Consider the following 26,518-nt stretch of genomic DNA (forward strand, 5'->3'; position numbering starts at 1 on the left):
CAAGCCAAAACCCACCACAACCACCACTACAGCCAAGCCAACACCCACCACACCAACACCTACCACAACTGTGGCTAAGCCAAAACCTGCCACAGCTACAGCCAAGCCAACACCCACCACACCAACACCTACCACCGCTACAGCCAAGCCAACACCTGCTGCTGCAACATCAGCAAAGCCAAAACTTGCCACTACAACACCAGCACCTACCACAACAGCAAAGACACAACCGAAAACTGCCACAACCACAAAGCCAGAACCCACTGAAACAGAAAGACCCAATCCTACTGAGGCAACTGGGCTAACTCTTTCCTTTGAGCCCACGTTAGATGTGGATTACACAGTATCTCCAGAAGTAGAGGTAGACACTGGAGACCCTGTTAGCCCCTTAACTACAGAGGATCCGGCCTTATTAGGAAGCATGGGCACAACCTTCAGCCCCAAATCAGTCCCAGAAACAAAGAAAGGTGTGAAAGAGGACGGGAAAGAGAAATCAGCCTTTTCCAGTCCACTTCCATCCCTCAGCCAAATTGTTCCAGAGATCAAGTTAGGTTTCAATAAAGCTGAGCTCATAACCCCCTCAAAGTCAGTGGTTTTCAGCCCTGAAGAGCCTACCTTCTTGCGCTTAACATCATCTTCCAAAGAAAAAAAAGGGCAGAGCCCTGCTTTCCAGACCTCCCTCTCAGGTAAGGTAATTGTGGAGTCTGTCCTGGCATGGACACACAGATGTTCAGTGATCCCCAAGCAGCATGGAGAGCGCTTGGGAGGAACCAGTATCAGACTGGTCCTCTGGATCCTCCTCTCATATGTGGCACCAACCCTTTTCCTCACTCTTTCCTCTAACACTGAAAGGGGCTGGTTGGATGTCTCGTTCGTGAAGCATGGTTTTGTTTACAGCCTGCTCCCCACTAACTCACCAGCTGTGTCATGCCTTCGCTGGATCGGTGCACCGCTGCCTCGCACCTTGTGGTGTCTTGGATCTGCATGAGTGGGAGTTTCTCTTTTGTCCAGATCTTCCGCAGTAACTCCAGGTTTTCTTCTCTTCTGCCAGCAGGTTCCCCGGACACTGAAGAACCGGAGACAAACTCAGACCAGACAAGCATGGATCAGCCCACAGCTGGAGCCCCCAGTACCTGCCTGGGGCTTTCACTCTTCCTCCTACCCAGTGTCATCCTGGTGGGCCTTCTGCTTTGAATGGTCTTTCTCAGCTGTCCCTGCACCAGTCACCAAGGCTTTCTTCAGCATTGGTTGTTCCACAACCCTGGTAGGCTTGGGAGACACCATGGACAATTCAGGTTGACACACTCTCTTCTTATGCTGCCTTATCTGCTCCAGCCCCGACGAGCCAGGGGCAGCTGGCAGTCCCATGGGAACTTGGTCCCCTTCCTGAGAGACCCAAGGGCAGGAGGGTGTCTGCCATAATGCTGGTGACCTTGGACCCTTCTCCTTTCTTCCCAGCCAGCCTGGGCTTCTGTTCCATTTCCAAACTGGAAGTGATGAGCTCTCCCACGCACCTGTGTGGCTGGCAGGCCCCGCCGCACCATGTCCCCAGGGAAAGCAGAATGACTTGGAAACCCAAGTGGCAATGAGACATGGTCGTTGGTTTTGGTGTTTGTCTGTAGATGAGACATGGTGGTTGGGTTTGGTGTTTGTCAGGATGAGTTTCCAACAAAAATGCTCTTTTCCCCTCCTAATGTGTCTTTTTGTCTCTATTTTGAAGAAGCGTCATCTCTTCCCTTCTTGTCTGAAAAGAGTGGCTTTTTTTTTTTTTTTTTTTGTCCACAGGAGAGGATTTCTATTTCCTTCCTGTTTCTGGTATAGCTATGGCCAGTACTACCCAGATGTACTCTTTTCTCCTCCTCACAACTCTGCAACCCTTGCCTCCCTCTCTTCTGCTCTCTGTTGCATGTACCCATTCCACAGTTAGTCCATTGCCATGACTTTATTTTACGCGTGTGCATGCACACAGGTGCATGCACAGAAGAAAAACCTTCAGCGCTGAAGAGGAGTTACCAGCTCCTTCATACAGCTTTCTTCTGCATGGCTTCCTTCTTTGCATAACTTAAGTGTATTTGAATTTAGATACAGATCCCAGTTGACATATATTTTGCGTGTGGTGGAACCTGGTCGTGGAGAAACAAGTCATCACGTGTGCTGGTACCATTTGAGCTCAAGAGAGCCAAACAAATTATGTTAGAGGTTATTGGTGGTTCCAGGACTTGTTGCAGGACCACTTTCGCTGTCTAGGACACTGTGTGTTTTATTCCCCCATGTCTCTGCTCCCTTCACCCGAGGATTCCCAGTAAGGTGTTTTAAATATGTGACAAGCTTTGCAGACCGGTGGAAGGGACTAGGAGATACAGTCCCTTCTCTGGTTGTTGCATCCTTTGATTTCTTAAACAGATGAAGTGGAGAATGACCTGAAGGCCAATATTTGTGTCCTCCACCCATAATGCTGTGTCCTGTGCATCCCCAGAGCACGCACTGAATAAATCCTGTTGTGAAAGTCTGTTGTGGGGCGTGCAGTGTCTTGCCGGGGGATCTGGAGGCCAGGGGCCTGCTTATTATATCTGTAAAATGCTCTTGATTGTGTGCTTAGGTAGAATTGCTAAAAGACAATGTGGCTCCTGGGGGTGCTGAAGGTTTTTATTGGCTTTCCGAAAGCATCTGGGTGCTGGTTTTTGCAAGGTTGCAACTTAATATTTTTAAGCCTGTGTAAAAGCTGCAGAAGGAGGAGATTGAGGATGACGTAGGGAATGTTCCCCAAGCACCCAGCTGAGTGCAAAGCAAAATGTGTCCCCACCAGGAATTTTTGGGCAAGGAAAGCAAGAGGAAGAGAGCCTGGAGCAAAAAAAGACATCAAAACTGAGGCTGGAGTGCTTCTGGTTCCCTCTTTTGAGAGGCTCAGCAGCCAGCCTCTCCCACCCCCCAAACACACACTTTTTCATCTTTGCAGCAAAGAAGTTAAATACAAGACCGTGTCCCCAGATCCCATGTTTCTGCAGCATTTTCACTGCAGAACATCACCCAGCTGCGAGCAGCATGTGGGGAAAGGGCCTCACGAGGCATAAACTCACAGCACAGGAGCAATGCTGGGATCAGACCTTTGCTTCTTCCTTTTTCCCCATCCTTCTGCCCCTGCTTTGCTTGGCGAGGCTGCTCTGCGTTTCCCTTCTCCCTGAAATCCTGCAGCAGGAGCCCAGCAGGACCAGCTCTCTTACAGGAAACCAGCTGCCTGTGGGGTTTTTTTAGGTCACGGTCCCCGCTAGCCCTGCTAAATGGTGACCGGCAGATGGCAGTGGGAGAGACACTGCAGAGAACTGGGCAGCTCTGAACTCGCTACGCAGAACCCTACAGAGAGTTCAGTGCTTTATTTAATCACAAGCATCAGATGTAGTTAAGAATCAGATTAAAAATAACCTCCCGCCCAGGTGCTGTGGCTGCTGTATGCTCTCGTTGCAGGCTGAGCTCCTGCTGCCGAGTTTTTTTCGGGGAAAAAAAGCCAGCCTTGGGTTAGGGACAGATGATTGAAATAGAGCCAGAGCGGCTGGTGTTAGGCTGTTGTAAGGGGTGAGGGTTCAGGCAGCGATGGAGCTGGGAGAGCATTTCAGGACCGCGACTGTTTTTGCATCTGGGTGAAGGAGAATGTAGCATTAATTCCCTATAAACAATAAAAAGAGCAGAAAAGCATTTCTCCTCCCAGCAAAATCAGAGCATTTGGTTAACACCTGATTTTTTGCAATGCTGGATCCTTCACCCTGCTGAGAGCCATCATGGAGCTGGGAGCAACAGTGCTGCTGATTAACAGCATTAGCAGAAGCCCATCAAAATAATTCTAGGATTTAAATATTTTATCGTGGTTTGGGGGCTAGTGACCCCTGTAAAAACTGTTGACTTTAGTTTTCCTTAAGGTTTTGACTTCTGGAGACACGCAGTTGTGCAAGGACCTATTTATAGAGTTCCTTGTAACGAAAATTCAAAACCAGAAAGCAAATCCCCTTTCCTCTTCCCCCTGCACCCAGGCCAGTGTGGCTGAGCCCTGCCAGCATGGGCATTTGGGTTGGTTTGGTTTAATCCTAAATTAGGGGGATTAAGGAAGGAGAGAAGGTGACCACATGGCAAGGGCAGGGCATGGTGTGGTGCACAGGGGAGGACACAAAACAATCAAGGGAGATTTTTGCAACATTTCCATTCCATTTCTGGGGTTAGCATGAAGGATGCTCTGGCATCGAGGTGACGCAGCAGGCAACTCCTAGGGGGCAAAGGAGCCAAGACCCTGGCAAAGAAATTGCTGAGTCCTGGCAGCCCCATAGCTGTGTGTGGTGGGAGGAGGAGGAGGCATTTAACCATCAGCTGTAGTCAGTTGGATTAAAAGCATGGAGTTTTGTTGTGTTTATGAGGCTTGGCTGTTGCATCAACCCCACCTGCTTAGTTCCCTCTCACAACCCAGGGTCATCTTTCCTAGCAGGGAGAGGGATGTGCCTGCTGCAGGTTGAGTGAGGGGTCACTTAGCTTCATGTTCCTGAAGCTCCCCTGAACATGGTGGGTTGGGGCAAGGATGTACACCATCCTGGGGGACTGGCAACTGGGGCTGTGATGCTGGTAGGTCCACCTCGCTGCCAAATATTCCCTCTGAGTAATTGGGCTGAAAGCACTCTCACCCCACAATGTCCCTGGGGGTGCCACTGGGGACCCACCTTTCTTCTTCTTGTTTCCTGGCTGCTTTTTGCTAAAAGAAGGTGCCTGCCCCCCTTGCCATTGCAGCCAGTGATGGTATTGCTGCCACGTTGCGGCTGCCCTGCTAAGACGTGCCTGGGCATCCTGGCCAGCGAGTTAGCTGGGTGTCCCAAATATCCATAGTTAGAAGCTCGGACAGCCTGCTAACTCTCCTCCTGGGCAGAGGCTGCCCTTTCCCATATACCAGGAGGTATTATGGAAAGTAAATATTGTCTTGGCAGGTTTCTGAGCCCTAGTTGTGATTTATTGGAGACAAGATGATGGGTTAGTGGAGCATGGAAGTCCTTGTGTTCTCCTGTTGCTGGTATCAGAGTTATAAACATACTTATAGTGAGGACTATCCAAGGCAGAGAGAAGCCCAACCTGCAGCCCTTGAGCTGACTGAGGGTGAGGAAGTAGGTTAGGGCTTCACAATAGGATTTGGGTTGGCCCAGGAAAGCACCTACTGACAGCCAAAAGGGATGGTCTCAGCTGCTCAGCCAACCCAATCTGCCCCACATCCTCATCATGTCCTGGCTGTGGCTCCCCTTTCATGCTCAGGATTCTGGTCAAATGGAGAATTTGGTCAGTGACACATAGTCAGGAACGCTGGCCACCCCTCTAGAGATCCCAATTCACCAGCCAAGCTCACTTCAAGGCAGTAAAAAATACACTGTTTTAAAAAAGTCAAAACAAGTTTATTTTCACAAGAGAGTATCTCCAGTAATATTTTATTCATGGCTTCCAGCTCACACAGTTTCACTGCTTGAGATTCTCTGCATTAACATCAATGCAATGGAGGGGGACTGAACTGATTTCATTTGGGACACACAGGATTAGTTCTTTTCTAGGGAATACCTCTTAAATATGAAGTGGATGTGCCGCTCTGTTCCCATGCTCATGGTGCTATTTTGGTACCTTCCAAGCAATTTGCGGGTAGGAGCCCTGCCCCTCAGCAAGCTGCTAGAGGATAATAATGCATCTAAGAGGACCAAGCTCTAGTTTTGCACAGCAAGTCGCCAGGACTGCTGAAGAGCCAGATTTATGGAGAGAGGATTGCATTCCTTCGCCACTAGACACTGCGGCATCCCCACCCACCAGCTGTTGCCCAGCCTGAGGAAGTCACGTCCCAGCCTCACTGCAGCTACACCCCATCCCGAGAAGCAGAGGAGCCTTAAACAAGCTGCTTCATTTTGAGGAGTCCCATGGCTCAAGCAGTCAGGTCTGGGTCTCCCTGTGTATTTGCTCAGGGTGAAATTTGAGGGCTCCAATTTCTTTTTGCAGCTCTCTCTCTCCCAATTCATCTGAGAAGGTGTCCTCTGCTTGCCCTCACTCCCCGATGTCTCGGATCTCATGCATTTCCCTGACAGTGAGATGGCAGTGAAAATGGCCTGAGATGTCCTTCAGTCTTGAAGACCTGATGCAGCCCTGATCGTGTTACAGCTCCACTCACGTTCTTGATCCTACTTACTTTGGAATATGGCAGAGATATAGTCCCATCTGCTCCTAAGAAAGAGAAGAAACAACGATTCCCTGTCCCTTGTCGAGTGCCAGAGCTCTGAAGCATGCTGTCTTCTCATATGTCTGTTGTCAGATGACAGTGCTACCTGCCTGGGAGAACCCAGAAAGATTAGGACTTACTCACATCTCTTCCTTACCTGTCTCCCCTGTAGGACTGGCTGTTAGTCTAAATCATCGGCTTATTCTATGTAAATACACAGGACCCCTAGTCTCCTCACCAGAGTTTGCATATAAGTGAGTTAGTTTGATATGGATTATCAAATCAGAAAGAACCACCCTCTAACTCTATACTGTGGGAGAGCTGGGAACTTATCCAAAACAGAATGCACTTCCTAAGCAGGGGCCAACCAGCCAAATCTGATCAACTCCCAGGGCTTTGAGTCCACAGACTAAGCTTGCTCTTGGATCTAGTTCTTAACCCAAACTTCAGAACTGGGTGCAACAAACTTAAATCGCAAGCTCAGATTTATCCTCTTTGTACCAAAGTATCTACTCCCCTCCAGACTTGAGGACAGAGCAGAAAAGAACAGCACATTTAAACCCTTTACGACTTGAGCCCATCGCCTGCAAAAAAAGAATAGGATTGAACACCAAGAGCTGATGCACTAACTCATTTCATTGTTTCTCTTGCACCAATGTAAGAGAGGTAGATTTTCTCTAAGTAGGTGGCTCCATGCTCGTATGACTGAAGCACAGAGCAGTCCCTGGAAGAATGCAATCCTGAATGCTGTAAGAGAAGACCCACTGACTTGTTCAACAATGCCATTGCTGTGTTTTGGGATCCTCAACAGAAAGAAGTGATGCCTCAGGAGCTCTGTGGCTGAGCCAGTCCTCCAGTGGTTTTGCTGCTCTTTAAGGAAGGCAATAGACTGTATAGTTATCACCTGAAATGGGATAAAATCCCTCCCACCAAACTATACAACCTACTACCTCACCTCCACAGAGCAGTACAGAGGTCTAGCCTGATTCATGGCCGTACTGCTGGTTTTGCATTACTTGTACCATCTGCCTCCATGCTTGCAGTAGAAGTAGATGAAGAGAACTGAAGACCTGACTGTCTCCTTAGGAAAGACAGTAGATTGTATAGTTAGCTCAAAGGGAGGATAGGACTCCACAACTATTCAATCTACTACCTCAGCCTCAAGGACAGCTTGCAACCGTGGCAGTCTAAGGCGATGAGATGATCCTTATCCCGGCATCAGCTGCTCTGTGCCTCCTGTGAAGAGAAATGCATGAAAATTCATCAGACTTCATGATGTCAGGGAAAAGGAGTCTCATACCCAACCTTGTCCTGGAGCATCCTTTCCTTCTTTACACCTCCTTCAGTCCACTTGGACTATACTTAATCCTTGGCAATCATGCCATCTGCAAACTTTATGCACCCAAGGGCTTATAGAAGCAGCAGCCCTCCCCTTTGAACCCAGGGCCATACATGCAGATAGCATGGCTCTCGTGAAACTGCAATAATACCGAGTAACATACAGCCAGGCTGACATCACCTCTTGAACACACAGCATATCTAGAACAAACCTGCCAGACCAGATAAGAGAATCCATCAATTTAGCTGCTATGCACTCCAGGGAATTGAGCAGATTAGAAATAACTGAGTACAAGGAAGCTTTTAGGCTGCAAATGTAATGGTATCGAGTACATCAAGGCAGATCTCATTTCCTAAACAAATGAGTGCAACATGCAGGCTTGGTGTCCCTTTAATGCTATAGCACAGCCAGGCAATATTAGCATGGATCTGAGACAGACTGGCTTCCCCCCAAGCCCTTGGCTCACCTTCTGAGAATTTTTCGTTCTCTGTACACCCAAATACAGATGCAAGGTATTAAGTTGGTAGTTTAAAAGAAACGTGTGAGGTTCTTTTGCAATGAGAAAGAATTCCCCTTGAAGATTAAAGAAAGCCGTAACAAAAAGGGAGCCACCAGTAGCGCATTAAGCGGGCTGCGTGTGCAGCACAGCAGAGACCCAAAGGAGGACTTCCCATGAGAGCTCAGCAGGAGGTGTCCCCAGCCTCCCCAGACATCTGCTGAGCATTATGATGGGAGAAGCAGCGGCTAAGGCAGAAGTCCCCAAAGGGACAAAGGCTGCCTAATGCTTTGTGCTTCCACAGCTAACAGGCAACAGCCTAAATAAGTGAGATTCCCAAAGGTTTGGTGAACTATTGTAGCTGGGATCCTTGAGGTGAGAGTTTAGGATGGCCTGGGGTACAAGGATATCTTTGCAGCAAGGTTTGGAAAGCGTCCCTGTTCCTTTGCAGAGCTGTCCAGAAGTCCTTCTCACTGGCATTCAACACAGACCAGGCAATTCTCTTAATTTCCTTTGACAAACTCAGCCTTCACAAGGGATGACCTACTGTGCCAGACCATCTGGCCCAGGCCTCTCCTAGTGTGACAGGGTATAAACAATGTCAAAAAATCAATGTTGCAGGACTGATTTCTATAGCATTTAAGTACCCAGCCTATCCACAGTGCCAAGTACCTTGCATCCCAAACAGCCTTCTGATGGGCAATATTATTCTTCCTCTTTTATCGGCATAGAAAGTGATGCACAGAGGTTGCACATCCCTCCTTAGCACATGCAACACCAGCCAGAGCTTCATTGAGGTTACAATCAGGCGCAAAGGTCCATCCAGTCTGTCACAGGTCACTCTGCCTCCTCAGAGACAGAAGTGTTATTTTAAACTAAAGTGTTTCAGCTTCCCAAAAATTAAGATAGTGCCACAGGTATCAACCAGAAGGGATCATGGCGGCAAGAAAGCCAGCAGTCGCTGCAATGGTAGGGGACTGGGGAAGTGGGTGGCCCAGATGATCACATCAGGTGATACCTATAGCAGAGGACGCTCATCTTCTGTGAAGAGACTCTTGGCAACCGACCTAGAGGAACAATTTTTCCTGTTTCCCAGTCTTATGGCTTATATGATTTTAAGCATGTAAGCAAGATATATTTAAGAGGTATTTAAAAGGTCACTCTTGATACCATTGCAGAGAATAGGCGTTTGGGCCAATATCAAACTGTGGGTGGGAAATTACATTAAATAACTCCTAGTTCACACAGATCTAATTATACACGGAGAGAAAAAAAAAATCCCTTCTGACTTCTATAAGTAATCCTGAAAACAGGAGATTTAATTATAATAATTGTCTTAATGAGTATAGGTTTTGGGAATACCCAGCTGCTGACTCTGCAACCCTGATCTTGCCAGGATCCATGAAGAAAGGAGTCAAACAGGAGTATTTAGAAATACTGTGCCCGGTAAGGATCACTATGACCATCCTACCCTTAGTATCACTGTCACACTTGTTTGTGCTAGGCGCTATACAAATTGCAACCACAGCAAGCCCCTCTCCTGGATGGCTTGTGGTCTAAGTATCAAGACAAAAGATGGGAAAAGAAAGAGAAGCAGAGAGATGACCGGATTTGCCAAAGGCCACACAGCAAGGCCATGGTAAAGCTGACACTGGAAATAGCCTTGGGAAGTCCTGCTCCAGTCTCTGGACGCATTGCCAGGGCAATGGTTTGCCTGGGCCAGACTAATCAGGTTAGGGCAGGTCAACATCCACCTCTCCTGACTATCTTTGACAGAGAGGGAAAAAGTGATGTTCCGTTTTAATATCTGCAGGAGAATCATAGATCCTGGGAGAGAGAAGATCACACACATACTGGATAACAGCTCAGTGGTAAAACCCCGCTGGAGTTTCACAAAGAGGCATTATGAATAAGTCATATATCCATGCAGCCATAAGATATATGCAAACTGCGTATCTACCAAGATTTTCAGCAAAAATCCCATGGCAATTGCCAAAGTGAGCTGCGTTCCAGCTCTGCTCTGCTTTCCAGACACGAAGCCTTCCCTTCTAGCATATCACTGCTGAAGCATTACATTTACAAGTGCCTGAATGTGATGTAGCTATGCAAAATCCTAGATAAAATAGCCAACAGGGTCTGTAGGAGTCAGAAGTCTATACCCCAAAGCCTCTCACTGCCTTCTAAGTTATTTAAGCCCAGCTTTTGAAGATTTTTGGATACTTGACTGCTAAGAACTCGACCTCTTTCAAAAACACCATTTTCTGTGCAGATCTAAAGGTAGTGGCACTGCAATTTTCCCTTCCCAGATTCACAGCAGTCCTTCAAAACTAGCCAAACTTGGTTTTTATGTAAAAGCTTGGTCAGCCTCTGTGAGAGACTGCAGGAAGGTCCCCATGCTCAGAGCATGCCACAGCAGAGTCCTGCTGTCTAGAGGTGCTTGGAGGGGTGAGAAATTGGCAGGTAAAAGATTAATGTGTTTCTTCACAGCAAGATCCTCCAGGCTGGCAAAAAAATGGCATTTCCAGTCCAGCTTTCAGACTCATTTTTGGGAGGGAGAGGTGACCTACAACTGTTCTTCAGTTAGCAGGGCTCGGGGCAGCTCGTGGTAACCAGCCGATCAGACCCCCAGCAGACAACCCAAGTGGGTGCCCCCCCCCCGCCAAATTTCGAAGCATCTGCAGAGCAAAGATGCCCGAGCATGGCCAAGTCTCTGCCTTTAAAACAGGGAGGCACAGAGCCTGCCTCGGAGAGTAGCTGGAAAGGCTCCGAAGCTTTGAGGAGCTGATCTGGTTTATTAAGGAGCACTGAATGAAATGGAGGAGGGGGAGGAGGGAGGAGGAAACCATAAAACAACAAAGTCGCTCCTTTAAAAGCAGACACTGCTTTCAGCCTTTGTATAGCCGCAGTCCCGCGCGTCGGTGCCAAAATGTGCCAGGGACAGGCAGGACTTCTCAGTGGGAAATCAGGGCCCCGTGTCTCTGAGAGGCTTTTCAGCCTCCTGGAGCACGGGCTGGACTGGGGCAGAACCAGCCCCGACCAACGTGAAGTCTGCATGCAGCCAGCCGGCTGTGTTGGCACAAAATGGCTGACCGTCGGCCATTTTGTTTCCTTAGCTTTGCCTGTAGGGAAGCCGGTAGTGACTTCATGTCCTCACCTTGCCACGTTGCTGGAGTGGAAAAACAAAAAGCAAACAGGCAAAAAAAAAAAACCAAAAAAAAACCCCAAAAAAACCCACCAACCCAAAACCAAACCCCAAATAAGCGAAAACAAAAAGAGATGGGGAAGGTTTTCAATAGGTCCCCAACGTTGCCAGGGCGTGTGTCCGCATACAGCACCATTTGCAGCTACATGACTTTACTGGCCAGCAGCAAGGAACCCGCTCACAGAAAAAGCAGCAGACGGCCCAAAAAAACATCTTGAACGCACCCCGTGCCACTGGAAAGCAAAAAAATGACATTTGCCAAACTAGCCATGAGGACAAGTTGCTTTTAACTTCTCACAGGCCAGGCGAACCTCTCAGAAAAGCAAGGCCAACCGTCTTCCCAGACAGCCGATCCTGGAGTCGATATTAAAATATCATGCTTCAAAAGAGTTAATCAAAGGTGCTACAAATAGGGAAAGGGAAATGGAAGTAAAAATATTTAAAGTTCATTCCTACAACAGCCCCCATGTCTCAGCAATGCTTTCCTCCACGCTCTTTTAATGATGTGGATAGTATTTCATATCAGTGTTGTTGTAGCATTTGTTTATTATTAAACAATTAGCAGGTATCTTAATAAATAGCTACTCATCTGTTAGGGGTTGTTTCGAGTCCTATCAGATGTTTATAAACATCTGGATCATCATTAATGAATCTGGTATTGTTATCTATAATATATGCATCTATAACCTGCTTGTTACACGACTTATCTTTTATAAATCCATTATTAGAGGTGGCCACAAAGGTAATGTTTTTTTCTAAATGTTCATGTATTTTTCCTTGTAAATTAGCATATAATTTACACTCTCCTGAAGGAAAAGAAATCCCGGAATTTTTGTCATAAAAGTAAAAGAGGCGCTATTGATATTTCATAGAGTAATTTCTCCAAAATACTAAAAATCAAGAGATATAAGAGAAAAAATATCTTTTTGGTTTATTTTTACCTGCTCCATACTCAATTCTATAGGTTAACTCAAAAAATCTAAAGAAGATCCTTTCCTGTAATACTCCATAAAACTCTTCCACAATACTGTTTTCCTTCTTGATGTTTAGTTCAAAAGCTGCTCATGAGAGGTGAGGAGGTAACGTCCACCCCTACCATAGATTTGGACCAAAACATTTAATTTGCAATGCGAACTGCCCGCCCAGCACCCACACATGCAGCCTCGGCTCCGGGACCACCATTGCCCGTGCAATTCTACACATTGTCCGTTTGTAAGCAAGCCAAGCAGATATAGAGGCAAATACCTTTCTGTGCAAGAAAAGCGATTTCACCTCTTTCTGCTCTCCTTCCCAGCTCCTCTCTGAAAGTGTCTGCTTCTCTCCAGATGTCCGGGCAGTCCTTCAAGGAAAGGTAGGACGATCACCCCAACACCGATGCCTTATCAGATCCCGATCCACCCCCCAGGCAACTGGACAGAGATCTCCTCCGAGCATCCGTGAACGAAGAGACGTGACTACTAACTCCAAGACATCCAGGCTACTGAAGGAAACGCAGAATCACTTAAAAAAAAAAAAAAAATCGCTTTTATTTGGCGCATGTTCTGGTATTTTTGCCATGCTTCTGCGCAAAATTGTATGGTAACGCCACCAAGTTCCCTTAAACTTTCAAGGCATGTTACTGTTGATGGCATCTCTGTCGTGTATCACACCTTAACGTGTGCAGGATTACACACACTGGTGCAGTAAACAGCTTGTTATCACAGTACAGCTCCATCCTTGTAAGAAAAGCAAGGGCTTAAAAAGCCAAGAACAGCTATTTCTTTTAATATTTAAATTAAGATTTTGTATTCCTGAGATGAAAACTTTCAAGGCAAGAAGGCAATAAACAAATCAAAAATCCCTAAAAAAAAAATCCTCTGGATCACATCAGCTAAATCCAGGCACTGCCAGATCAGTGGAAAGGTCAGATCTCATATTCACCAAAAACAAGAGGACACACAACAGGTTAAAATGCTACCGGCCGGCAATGACCGGCTCTAATCATACCAAGCCGATGTGTAAAACCATCCGCCTGTCCAAAAACAAATTAGACAACAGTGCTCTCTGGTACTTTATAAATACAGAAGAAAGGAGGGCTGTTTTATTGAATATAGCGAACAAACCTTTCCGTCCGGCTATACCGTGCAGCCCCGCGACTCTGCATGCACCGAGTAGCCTTACGCTGCTAATACAAAAGCTCAGTTTGGCAATTCCAGGCATTTTCAGTGCTCAACATACGCCAAAACTACCCACTCTCTGCCTCTGACTTTGGTCTCGTTCCAAAAGGTCCTTTTTTTTTTTTTCTTTTTTTTTTTTCTCTCTCTCTTGCTACAGCCGGTGCCACGTAGAGACGGGAGAGTTGGGCTCGAACATGGCCGCAGCCTCCAAAAAAGAGCCAAGTTCCAGCGTCCTGGCTTCCCCCTTCCAGACGGAAAACAAAATGGCCATGCAGCAGCCATTTTGTTTGCTGCGGGATGGGAGGGAGAAGGGAAGGGAGGAGAGACGCAGGCCAGGCGGGAGCACACGGGAAGGATGGGGGGGGAGAGGGAGGGAGAGGGGAGGGCGTCGATTCGGCAGGAACCCAAAAGCTCTGCAGCGATGCCCGGGCGCGTCCTCCCTTCCTCCCACCGGGGCTGAGCTGCCCCGTCCAGCCCTGCAGCAGGACCGATGCGGAGGGATGCACATGGGGTCGGCTTTTCCAGCCCTCCCAGGCCAGTTGAGCTTGAGTTGTCCAGCCTGACAGGGGTTACGCTTCCTTCCCTGGGCCTGGCTGGCACCTCCATCTGCCCGCTGGCACGGACAGGCTCCTACCCGGCCACCGCTGGCACCACAGGGCTTGGGCTCTGCGAGAGCTCCCGATGGGAGCCAGGCAGGAGAGCGGAAACCAACCCGGTAACGTCAAACTCCTGAACTTCCCTGGGCAGGAAACGGTGTAAATAACACCCGCGGGGAGGGGGAGAGGAACCCGGAGCAGGCGGGGAGGCCTTGGGGACGGCTGCTCGGCGGCAGCGTGGCCTCTACAATCCGGATCCTAACAGCACCTGCGGCGAGGAGACCCAGGGAGGAGCGATCCAAGGTTTCCTCCCTCGCTTCTGTCTGGACAAGCCTGCCTCAGAAACGGTGCCACATGGCTGAGGCCTGTGCAGGGTCCGGGCTGGCCTGCAACGACGCCCCTCTGCTCTCAAAGCACGCCAGCGGACAGTGCGGGCAGCTGCCTGGTACCTGCCCATAACGCGGGGTGCAGGACTGTCCCTGTCCCTCCAAGCACACCGGCAGGAGCGAAAGGCTGTGCGAGCAGCGGAGGATGGGGCTGAGCGGTGCTGCAGGCAGCGGGGCTTGCAGGCAGCCCTGCCTGCCCAGTGACCGGCTGGCTCTTACCAGTAGTACCTCACACCTGCAAAGCGCCTCGCGAGCTCCATGACTTTTATCTGTCTTTATGCCCTTGCATGGACCAACACAACTGCCCATCCAGATGGCACGCCTACAGCCTGAGGGAGCAGAGAAGCATTTCACCCAACGCTTTTCTCCCTAAAGCACAGGGCTGAGCTCCTAGTTAGCAGCCTTACTGAAGAAGCCAACAAGCTGCACAGATGAATCCCACCCTCCACCACAGAGGTTAAGTCCCTTCAAGTCCTGACCAAAACCAGACACGAGGTTTTTAGATCAAGGCAAGCACCTCACGACCTTGTGTGAGAATACCCGCCGTGGGAAGACCCTTAGGAGCACACAAATCAAACACCTCCTGGGCTTTCTGTTTCTGTAGGGGAGACAAGAGGTGAAAATCAGGACTATTCCCAGGATTTAGGGTGGGTAAGAGTTCCCAGTTACAAGCCCTATCTCTTAAGGATGCAGGGAAGTGGAAATGCCAAAACCTAGTACAGTTTCAAAGCCTTTACAGATCTTGTAGGAAAATCCTATAAGGAAGGTTCTTAATTGGACAAGGCACTTTGTGGCATATTCATGTGGGATAAATTTAAGCACTGGAGGCTGGACCTGCTAAGCTTTATCTAGTCAGTGGGGAGGGCAATTTCTCTGCAGAGTAACTCAGAGCAGAAACACAATGCCAACATCTTGAATTATACTGTGAAGAAAACTAACAATTTAAGATTTTTTTAATAACCACTATTCCTCACTATCTGATCCTCACCAACTTTCTGCAGAGTAACCTAAGACCTCCAGGTGAAAACTGTTATAGATTTATTGCTTAGTAATTGGCTGTGATTGATTAGTCTTATTAAAATGTCCCTGAAAATAAGCATCACCTGTAACAAACTCTATCAAGTGCCTGCTCATCCTAACTTCTCATATGGGCTTGGTGGGGAGCTATATGACCTCAGAGGTAGGTTTGTGTGCTTCATATTAACCTTGTAGTTTGGGAATTTTTAAGGTATTTGAGAGATCCAAGTCAGGTTTATTTTCATAGGATTTGGGAAGGCAAGGCTCACTTGAAAAACCTAGCCTTTGCACTGAAAGAATATTGCATTTCTTGTGCAATACTCTTCCAGGAAAAACATCAAGGCAGCTTGCAGAATAAAGACCAAAGGGCTCTAGATGCCTATAGCTATAGATCAAAAAATGGCCACATGCAGGATGTCAGTTTGAAGCTAGGAATTGAGAAATAGTTTCAGATGCTCTGGCACCAATGCTCTCTTCTAGAAAAACCCTGACTAACTGAGGAACTTTATTTTTATCCTTGTTCTAAGTGAAAACTTACTATGAACAAGGCAGGATGAGATACATTTGCAAGACAGGGAGTTTTGCCTTTCCCAGTAACAGGGGCCCTAGATCAGCTAAGCAGCACCTTCCTGGTAGGTCCTGAGATGGAGCAATAGGGGATTAGGGACATGCATGGGGCTGGGATAGTGAAGATATTAACAGCCCACACAAAATTGCATATAGCCCCTCAGCACTAGTTGCTTATTCAATGCATCTTAGTCAAATGGGGGGGTGTGTGCATGGGGTGAAAGATGGGAATATGAATTTAAGAATAAACAAGGGGGGCGGTGCTTGGGAGGCTTATTAGCATGGAGGGGAAGGTATCTGACTGCATAAGCAAAGGAAAGGGATCACAAATGCACAGGTTTTGTGGACCTGGGTTACTGAGAGAGCTCAGATGGTTTGTGTTAGGAGAGGGAGATGTCCTTTGTAAAGCTCCAGCATTTTAATTGTACTCACAAGGGAGAAGTTGCTGAGCAGGGGGATGTTTTTGTAGCCTCCAATGTGGGCTGCTGTGGGCTTAGTAAACTCTTGGTAGATTAAGAAGTGGTCATGAAAGGAGTCCCTTCTCTACAGGACAGGCCACTTGCTCTTGGTGCTTCCGGATGCCGCTGCTGTGGCCTCACCAGAGGTCTCATTCAGGGCACACCCTTGACATTGCTATTCAAGCTTCCAGTGTTGTGAAGGGCTTACTGCCTGGGCAAAAGCTGGTTGAAAGGCAGGAGCAAAGGATCGGTAAGGCACATAGGCCCATACTTAAGCCCCAGGAGACTCTCTTCCTCAGGGACAAATCATTGAATGCCAGAGTTGGTTCTCATTCTTCTACACACATATACTTGCTGCCAAGGATTGTCATTTGATAGTAGGTAGGGCAAAGCATGCTGTCTGACTTCAGATCAGAGCTGGGTGGGGAGAACAAGACTTCCATTTCTGATCTGTTTGTGATCAGGACTCGTGAGAAAGGGTCTGTGATGCTGTCATGGGTCTTGCAAGCCAAAGAACTCAATCCTTGTGCTTTAGCTCTGTTTTTTCCTACCACATTGTAAAGCTGTGGAAATCAGCTGCTCATGATCATGTGTTTGAGTTGGTGGACTTCCTCAGCATCAAAGCTTCCCCTCTGGCTGTTTGCTGGAGTCCCTTCAGGTCATCCTTCTGGTCTATTCGCATCCCAGTGAGCATATACAAACGTAGTCCCACCGTCATCTCTCACATGCTCTCTCCTCCCTGCGCTAGCTTTTTTGCTTCTTGTTCTTGAGATTTTGAATGGATGAAAATGTGAGTAAGAAGCAAAGGGATTTTATTCATTTGCTGATGAGAAATACTTTCCTTGTGAATGGGGAGAAATGGCATTAGCTTTTGCCCTTAGTTGGTGCAAGGATGTGGGTGAACTAAACTGTCTTCTCTGGGTATATTTGGATGGATTCTTTTCTTCTCCAGGTTTGTCCAGCAGCACCTTTCCCCACCAGGCCTGAGCACTCTCTTGGGAGTCGTTAGGACACCTCCATTTCTGTCTCAGGGGAACATAAGGCGGCAGCAGCAGCAACAACAAAATCATTTGGGAAGGGAAAAACAGACTTAAGAGCTGCATTGCTGAGCTCCTGCATCCAGTCTTAGTGAGTCACTTTGCCTCTGTTTCCTCCTTTGGGAGACAGATACTCCCTACCTGGAATGCTGAGAAGGTTAATTAGTTAATGTACTAATTAACTGAATGTGCTTTGAATAATGAAATTGCTTGAGGCAGTAGATCTCATGAAGGTCTAAGTCTAATACTGGCTTTAACAAGGGTGGGCTCCCAGTTCTTATCAACTGGGAGACCTTGTCCTCAGCCAGAGAGAAAAGAATTGAACTTATCTGCATTATTCATACTGTTGCCACAGCACATCTGAAGCACAAATGGACAGTGTCCATCCAAGCTCTTCCCTGCCTGCTTCTCCCATCAAGGCTGAAGATGCAGCTGGCTTTCTTCTTCTCACAAACACAGCTCTGGGGCTCCACACCAAGGAAGTGGAGAAATCCAAGCTAGGGTTTGTGACATTGCTAGTCGTCTTGGTACATGCCCAGCGCTCTGTTTGTGACCCATATCCCACCTTGCTCTGGAGGACTGCATGTACCCAGGGCAGCTACTCTTCTCTCTTCCAGAAGATGTATGGTGGTAGAGAGCACTCTGCCTACTAAAGTGAGGGGTGGCTTCAGTTTCCACATCACTGGGACCCATCCCAAAATGGATTTGGAGCGGCAGCTGCAATGAATCCCACAAGCCAAACCGTTTCAGACTTTAGCCAGTCCTGAGGTCATCCCAAGGCCATTTCATGCAGTTTCAAGCACCTTCTGTGACTACAGAGGCAACTGAGCAGTGAAGTCACAGCCCACAGCGGAGGCTGTAACCTAGTTCTGAAAGGTTCCAACAAAGATGTAACCTCCGGAGCTGGTGGAGGTTGTTTGTCTTACTCGGGCATGAATACAGCAATCCATCTAGAGCCTGCACTTCATCAGGGTGCCAAAAGTTACCCCTTAAGAGTAAGATTGTCCCTAGGCCATCCTGTGTGGGCTGGATGGAAGACGAATTGTGATGGTTGTGATTGCTCAGGGAACTGAGGTCAAGTTTGATTTCCAAGGGTGAGACTAAATTCTTCTTCCACTACAGTTCTGCAAGCTCTGAAACTCTGCAGGCTTAGCTGGGTTCCTCCCCAGCTGGAAAAGAAAATGCAAGGCAATGTCACAGCCGTTTCTTCTGTGTCACATTTATACAATGCAAAGGCCTAATCTTAAGAAGCTGAAAATCATAATTAGGCAGGCAAGAACCTACAGTCTGAAAAATGCATCTTTCTTTCTAGTCTAGTCTGAAGTGTGTATTGTATTAGACTCTTAAGGGCTGAGTTTTCAGAGCTGCATTTTCAGAACTGAACTGCCGCTGAAAGCAGGCCCCCTAAAATAAGCAAGATTAGCAAATGTTCCCACCTCCACTCGTTCTGACGATGACACCAACAGACAGATTTTCATCACCCTTTTGGCTGAGCCCTTCTGGAACTGTGGACACATTTTCTACAGGCAGAGTTCTTTACAAAAACTCCCCTTTTCCAACACAGAAACTATACAGATTCCTAATTGCAGCCAAGTTTGACCACAGATACCATAACACAGATCCATCTCTCTTCCCTCTTTGTTGATGCAAAAATGCCTTGGAGAAATAATATCAATATGTCTTTGCTAATTGATGCTGTTGTGTTGGCTTTGACCCATCAGTTGATTGGCCATCCTCAACTGTCATTTCCTAAAACCAGTATTTTTCTGCTTGTTTATCTTCCCTGGCCTTGTTTGCACACAGCCACCACCCAAAAACCTCTCTCTGTCCAGGGAGTAGGATTTATCGCTTCTGTTTCAGTAGCAGCAGAACACAGAACAATGTAGGGCCTATGCAAACAAGTACTGCTGTTTTCTTTTGCTTTTCATTTATTTCTTAGTGGTAAATCAGTGCATTCCAAAACAAACAAAAATCAGAAGATTTAGGACCCAAAGAGTAGTCCAGAGCAATATAATAGGGGCTGAAGACAGGTTGCATTTAGAAGTTAAGCAACAAGTACCCCCAAAAGCAAATGAAATGTTTAATCTGTGACGCATACCTCAAATTGTTTCTGGCCGGTAACGACGTTTTGGCACTCTGCAAATGGCAGAAGCTCAGGTGCCTGGATCACTTAACACTACACACAGGAGAGATCTGGGCTGAGTATATAAACTGCTCTGGGTAGGGACCATCTTTATCTTCTGTACAGGGACAGCACTTAGTACAATGGATCCCTCAAGACACTCCAACGACCAAATGTGACACAAATAAGAGCCAACATAAGTGCAGGTTGACACAGTTTGAGTATACAGGACACCAGGACTGGGAATTATAACCCTTAGATTTTGTCCTGACTCTGTCACCAAGCTTGACCTTTCAGAAGACCCTAAAGGACCATGCAAGCTTGAGCCACTGCATTACAAAAAAGCATTGATCCATACACCAGCTCCTCCTTTGACTTCATTTCAGCCCAAGCCGGCACATTGGCCTGGCATTTGCAAGCCAGTGCAGAGCTGCCACGTGTTTTTTGCATACTTGGACAAGATTGCCAAGGAAAAGAAGGTGGAACAAATCCTTGGAATCCTGCACCAGCACCTATCAAATTTAACCAGCATTCTTACAGAGCAGGACTGAAAGCCCAGTCCCTTCCGCAACCACGTGGGGACTGTATAACCCGTACTCAGAATCCCACGTGATGAACAAGACTTTACAAGCCTGGCAGCTGAACATAATCCACCTTTACCTGCTTGCAGTAAAGCTGAGCTCGGATGAGCAGGCAGTGTCTGGAAAGCTGAGCTTATCAGTGTGTTACAAAGATCACTTTGAACAAAAGTTCAAAGCCCTTTGGAGAAGATGCCCGCCCTCCCTCCAAAGCAGCAGCTTTTCCTGGGCTTGGTCCTGCTATTTGCAGCAATCGTAGCTGGTTTGTTGGCTGCAGCTCTCCTGGGGCTCCTTCTGGCCTGACCTACACTGCTGAGCCCGGCGGGGAGAGGGAACAGACGCCGTCACGGCATCCACGGCTCAGAGCAAGCCTTGTTCTCAGCCTGCCTGGAGTGGCCGTGGCAGACACAGATAAAAACAGTGCCCGGGGGGCATCTGCCTGCGACGGGGCGTGTGCTGTTGATGCGCAAGGATGAACAGATGGGTTGATTACAGAGGGAGAAATGGACACTAATCGTATCCAGATACACCAGCTGCAGGATTTCCTCCTGAGCCCTAAAGGACAGGAAGCCCTTACCTGCTTCGTTATCCTGTCTCTGTTCATTAGCCCCTTCCCCCGCCCTGGGAACCACATCTTGGCTAATCCCCTGGGCAGGGGAGGGCCCAGACTGCAAAGCTGAGATCCAGATGGGAACTCCCACAGTGCTCAGGCATGGCTGGATCCAGCCCCAGGTCAGGGGCCTATCCTGGCTGTCAGCTCCAGCACAGCCAGGCTCCACCGGCTCAAGTTTCCCGACTTCGGGAGCTCGTTGCTGGACTCTTCTTTTGCCGCTGCCTCTCTGAACAGCTGGGAAGATTTCACGACTAACGAGAGCAAGTTGTGCAACAAAGACTGTGTTGGGGTTTGACATGTCATGAGCCTCCACGGCTCTGCTGAGATGCAGCTGCTTCTGGGGTGGAGTCCGGTGTGTGTTGAACAGCACACGGCTGATGGAGCCGGGGAGCGAAGAAGCTTTTGCAGATTTAAAACAGAAGAGGCGTTTCCCCAGCAGGCTGTAGGATGACTGGCCAGACTGAACTGGGAGGTGATGTTGGAGACCTTATCTGTATTCTTATTCCTGGGAGATGGAAACACGCCGAGTGGTTGGGTTTCATCGCCTGCACAGTGCCAGCTTGGAGAAGTGAGCGAAACCCTCCTAGACCCTTTTATCCATGTCCCTTTGTATCCATCCCAGCTCTCTTCAACCGCAGTGAGGAGCTCCCAAAGCAGTGTGGCTGGAGGGATGGTCCCAGATGTTCTCCCTGTGTGGCTGCTCAGCTCCCAGAGTCTTGGCCCAACCCTTCTCCCACAACCAGGAGCCCTGGGAGCAGATGCACAGAAATTCAAGCTGTTGATCACGTTGGTATCATCACTCGCCCTGACTTTTGGTGGAGTCTCCACATGAGGAGTGCAGCCTGCTTGAAAAATGTTATAACCCAAGGTGTTGCTCCGAGTTGGGCTTTTTAGGACCCTCTTTCCTTGCGTGCCTCCATTCCTAGCCCTCAGGCTTGTGTTGTCAAGCTCAGCGTTAGCAAATTAGCCTGCTCCCATCCTGCTGCCTGCTCCCAAGCCGTCCTGGCTCCACACGCCAGGATGCCATGTGCTGCCCCTGCAACCTCCATTCCCCTTGGCAGAGCCAGTGCCCAGCACCAAGCAAGCCAAGATCAAAGGAGAGGAGAACTGCTCCCCGAATTCTTGGTGTTACTCCCAGAACATCCCTGCCTAGCCAAAGCTGCTTCAGGTCCCCATGCCTGGCACTAAAACATCAGTAGGTGCCATACCACGAGTTCAAACCAGACCCTGAAGATCCTGACTGAACAGTCAACCAAGTCAAAGGTGGCCGTGGCTGCCCTGCAAAGCCCTCAAGCTGGGAAGAGGAGGAAGAAGCACAATGCTTGTCATAGTCTTGCAAGTGAGGAGAAACCTCCTGCCTGGTCCTGCATGGGCTGGGGCTGCCCTGGAATGCACGGCCGTCTCCCTTGGGCCCGTCCTCAGTCCCCAAGCCCAGCAGGACAGTGACACTGATGTGCTGGCAGCAGCCACAGGACAGAACAGCACCGGTGGGAATGAGCGGGAGAGGTGCTTGCAAAGCCACTGCCCCACAGCCTGGCTACGGACCTCCCAAAACCACAGGGTGTTACATACAGGGTGATAGCTGGTTGTCATCATCGCAATAATATAATACCTACCTCTGAGATTCCACAGACCTCACTTCATGCAGCATGTTGGTTGTGCCCTTTGGTGGGCTACTTCTTCTCTTACATTTTCTGTGGCCAGGACTATCTATCTCGTAAGTGACCCTAGCATGCCAAACCCAGTGTGCATTAGCCCTACGTATCTCATGGGCTTTCCAACTGCAAAGCCAGACAGCACAGCTCAGTGCCCATGAGCAACCCTACAATAACAAACCAGCCGCCTCGCTTTGTCCTCCCAGACCTCACCTTTCGCAGCAGCCAAGTAACATCAAAGATAAACAGTAGCTATGAGCAACTCCACAATAACAAACTGGTACTACAGAAAAAAGTGGAGGGAAATTAAGAAATGAAAGAGGTGGCAAGGAGAGAAAAAAAATGCAGGAAGGAAAATAAATTATGTTGGTTCTTCTGAGGATCCGCCATGGGGTGGTACAGAGAGTGAATCAGATCTGGGTACCTCTGGATATGCTATGTTCTCTTTGGTGCATGAAGCTGCTAGCATCAGCTCTCCCTTGGATGTGTTTCTACAAGGATCCCATCAAACTTGTGCCCCCAAATCCATTGGAATAATTAGTGGAAAGGCTGAGGACAGAGCCTGCAAAGGCCACATTCAGTCTCCCTGCCTTTTACCCCCTCTTTCCCCACCAGAAGTGGTCACGGCAGTGGTGAAGCTGATTACATGGATGGTCCAGCATAGGGGAAGCTGGTCCCCTCAGGTCTGGCCTGTGGAGACACAGAGCACAGACCTTCTGCAACTGTAAATCAGGCGATTTTCACTAATGCAAGTTTTCCTCTGAGTTTTGCTTTTTTTTTTTTTTTTAAAAAAAAAAAGGAAAAAGAAAAAAGGAAATCACAATCCAAACTCTGCCTTGGCCAAACCTGGCCCTTTTAAGGAAAGGAAATTTCCCAGAGCCACCCTCGACAAACCTGGAGGCCCGATCCTGCTCTCAGGAATGTCAGTGCAAATCCAGAGTGGCTCTGCTGACTGCCGGGGGGTTATAGCAGCTGAATGAGGCTCGAGCCTTGGAGAAAATTTCCTGGTCTCCCGCCTGGAGACGGAGCAGAGCTCGCACCAGAGCAGCCTGAGAGCAAACTCGGGATTCAAAGGCAATAAACAGCAGAAAGATCCAACTCCCAGTTTCAAGAATTCGTCCTTTTTGCTGAGCCATGTTCTGGAAGCACGAGCCCTATTTTGCTGCGAGCTGTGTGGAATAAAACAGCTGCGTCCCTTGGCTGGATGGCCCTTCCAGGGGTGCCAGATGTTTTGCTTAGGACACGTCAGAAGTGTCTTGCTTGAGTTCAGACTTTGTCTCCTCTCAGGCTGCCCACTGCAGAGCCCACTGGAGCTTCAGCAGGTTTTTTTATATCTGTCCTCCACTAGCTTTTCCCAGGGAAGCAATAGGGATTGGGAGCAAATTGGGAAAGGTCTGGTTTCACCCCAGCCCATCTGTATAAATAATCTGCAAGGAGAAAGCTGGACTGATGAGCAAAACACTTGTGCTGCCTTCTCAGGGTCTGGATGTAAACCGGTGTGTAAACGCACTCTGTTGAAGAGGGCATCCCAACACATTTTGGGGGTCAGACCCCCACGAATAACTGACTGCCCCCAGCTCCCACAACACGGGAGTTTCAGCTTCCAAACCAACTGTGGGGTATTGTGAAACCTACCTACAGCTGTGCTGAACAGCACACCAGCGAGCAGCAAGGTTCAGAGCCGGACCCCAGCATCTTGGCTGCCAAACCAGGCTGCACGAGGCCACGCAGCTCTCTGTTGGGCTGCGAAGATGCACAACACCAGGGACAGCATCTCTGGGAGGCAAGGGACAGGCAAGGGGTGTCCTGGAAGCATGGCCGAGAGAGCCAGTGCAGACTGGTGGGTCACGGAGGCAAAGCGGGGCCGGGGTGTTAGGGTGCTTTGTGGCCAGTTTACTGTAGGGCCATGCGTCACTCACTGAAAGAGGGATTTTTTCAGAGAAGGGAGGAGGAGGGGGGAAGCCAGGCAGGGGGGGAAGGAGGAGAAAAAATTTGGTGAAGGAGGAGGGGTGGCTTTCATGGCTCCCGAACGCCTGCGAAGTGTGCGGCAGCCGAGAAGGAGGACCCTGCCCTGCAAACAAGCTGCTTTTGTTGCGTCCCAAACGGGCCTAAATTAAGTTTGACAGAAAGAGGGCAGATTCACACATGTTGGGGCCAAAGCCCCAGGCTCGGTTACGGCCAGGCAGACTTGGAGAGCTTTGGCACGGCGGTGCCAAATTTCGCTTGGGTGCGAGGGGAGAGGCGCGAACCTCCACGAGGCAGGAGGCACTGGGTGCCCACAAGCGGCCCCATCAATCGTCCCAATGCCTTCGCAAAACAGCTTCCTCCCAGGAGCACCCGGCTCAGTCCTTCTCCAAAGCCTAAAGGCCGCCATCGCTCCAGGAAAAGCAGCCGCCAGCCACTGCCGGAGCGTTCCCTCAGCCAGCTTCGCCCGCCAGGGCCGGCAGAGCCTTCCGCCCCACTCCCGGGCATCTCCCCAGCCCTGCTGCCCGCCCTGGCACGCCGTGCCAGCGTGAAAAACAAGCCAGCTTCTAAACAGTTAACGCTGACAAAACCAGACCGCTTGAGTTCCCTCCTTCCCGAATCGCTCCTGGTGTAATTCACCCCCCCAAAATGAAATAAAATTATCCTCCTCCTCTGACCTCGCCTGGGCGTCCTCCCTCTCTCCCGTCCTCCCTCTCCCTCCTTCCACCCTTCCCGTGCCCCCACCCTGCGCTGGCACGGCCGGCCGAGAACACGCGTGCCCGCTGGTCTGCTCAGCAGTAGGAGCTCCCACCACGTTAGCTGCGGCTGCCATGTTGAATTGCAAATCCGACATGATTCGACATATTTTTTTTCCCCCCTCGGCGGTGCCCAGTGGGGAACTAAAGAAGCACCCGCGCGACACGCACCCAGCCCCGGGTGGCTCTCGGGGACATCCCGGGTGGCAGGGTGAGGGCAGGGAGAGAAATCACCCTCCAGTCCTGCTCCAAACACTGCATGTAGGGACCTGTCTATCTGCTATACATCCCTCTCTATAGGAGACCGATTTTAAAGTCGGATGTTTTAACACCAAGGGCCAGAGGACTCGACGGGAAGGGGTTTCGGGGAGAAAGGAGGTTATAGCAACAACAAAGCGACTGAGCAACTGGAGGAACAAAACGTTATTTCAAATCAAAGGCAAAAAAACCCAACCACACGAACGAAAAAAAAACCAACCCAAAATTAAGAGTGAGGTTCGATTTCGTACCAAGGCAGCAAGAGAGACGCACCGTGGAAGAGAGTGGTTTTGTTGTTGAGTGGTGGCTGGATTTAGCTCCGCTTATCCGGACAATCATCGGGGAAGGATCCTTTTCCGAGAAAGGCCAGTTTGAGTGAGACAGCTTTTTTTTTTCCCTTCTCTCGCTCGCTCTCTCCCCTTTCCTTCTCCTCGCAGCTCAACGCCAAGAAATGGGCGGTGCCTGGATGCCAGGCTCCATCCGAACGAGACACCCAAGGCCAACGGAGGCTGGCACAAAGGCGAGCTGGCAGGAATTCCTGCACTCGGAGCCGCACGCCCGCGGGACGAGCCCGCCACCTCCCAAAAAATCAACCTCTGACACCGCCCGCTCCGGAAAGTTGCCCCGTTGGGCTCGAAAACGCCCCACCAGGCTCAAGCACAGGGGGGGAAAAAAAAGGACAAGGGGAAGGAAAAAAAAAAAGCCAAGACCTTCCTTTGCATCGACGCATGTTAAACAAAAGGCCTGGGGAGGTGGATTATTTTTTTTCTGCCTCCCTGGGCTCCTTTTCCCGCCTGCCCTTCGCCCTCCTCCCTCCTCACGCCCTCCGTCGCCAGCTCCCTCGCCCGCCGCCCCAGCGTCCAGGCAGAAATGAGCCCTGGGCTCCCTCCTTCCTGGTTTTAGCACGACAGGAGGCGGCGGGTCCTTGAATAGGAACGCACACACCCAACACAAGAGGGATCTGATGGGGGGGGGAGAAAAAAAAAAAAGGACCAAAAAATATATATATACAAACAAGAACCCACCCGCCATGGAGGAAGGTTGGGAGCAGTCGCCGCCAAGGGGGGGCGGATTGGGGGTGGTTTGGGTGCCAAGGGGTAT

At 49.2% G+C, this 26,518-nt stretch overlaps 1 protein-coding gene across 1 annotated transcript in view; it reads left to right on the top strand.

Moving 5' to 3' along the window:
* The window catches only part of PI16 (peptidase inhibitor 16), a 6,400-nt gene extending 5,200 nt beyond the window's left edge, over positions 1-1,200 (top strand). Inside the window, exon 5 of the mRNA XM_010584619.1 lies at positions 1,052-1,200. Coding sequence (XP_010582921.1) covers positions 1,052-1,194 — 143 coding nt within the window. The 3' untranslated portion in view covers positions 1,195-1,200. The remainder of the gene's footprint in view (positions 1-1,051) is intronic.
* Positions 1,201-26,518: the final 25,318 nt, after the last annotated feature.

Source organism: Haliaeetus leucocephalus, unplaced genomic scaffold (assembly GCF_000737465.1).
Source record: "Haliaeetus leucocephalus isolate CR32 unplaced genomic scaffold, Haliaeetus_leucocephalus-4.0 Scaffold1000, whole genome shotgun sequence".
Classification (NCBI taxonomy): domain Eukaryota; kingdom Metazoa; phylum Chordata; class Aves; order Accipitriformes; family Accipitridae; genus Haliaeetus; species Haliaeetus leucocephalus.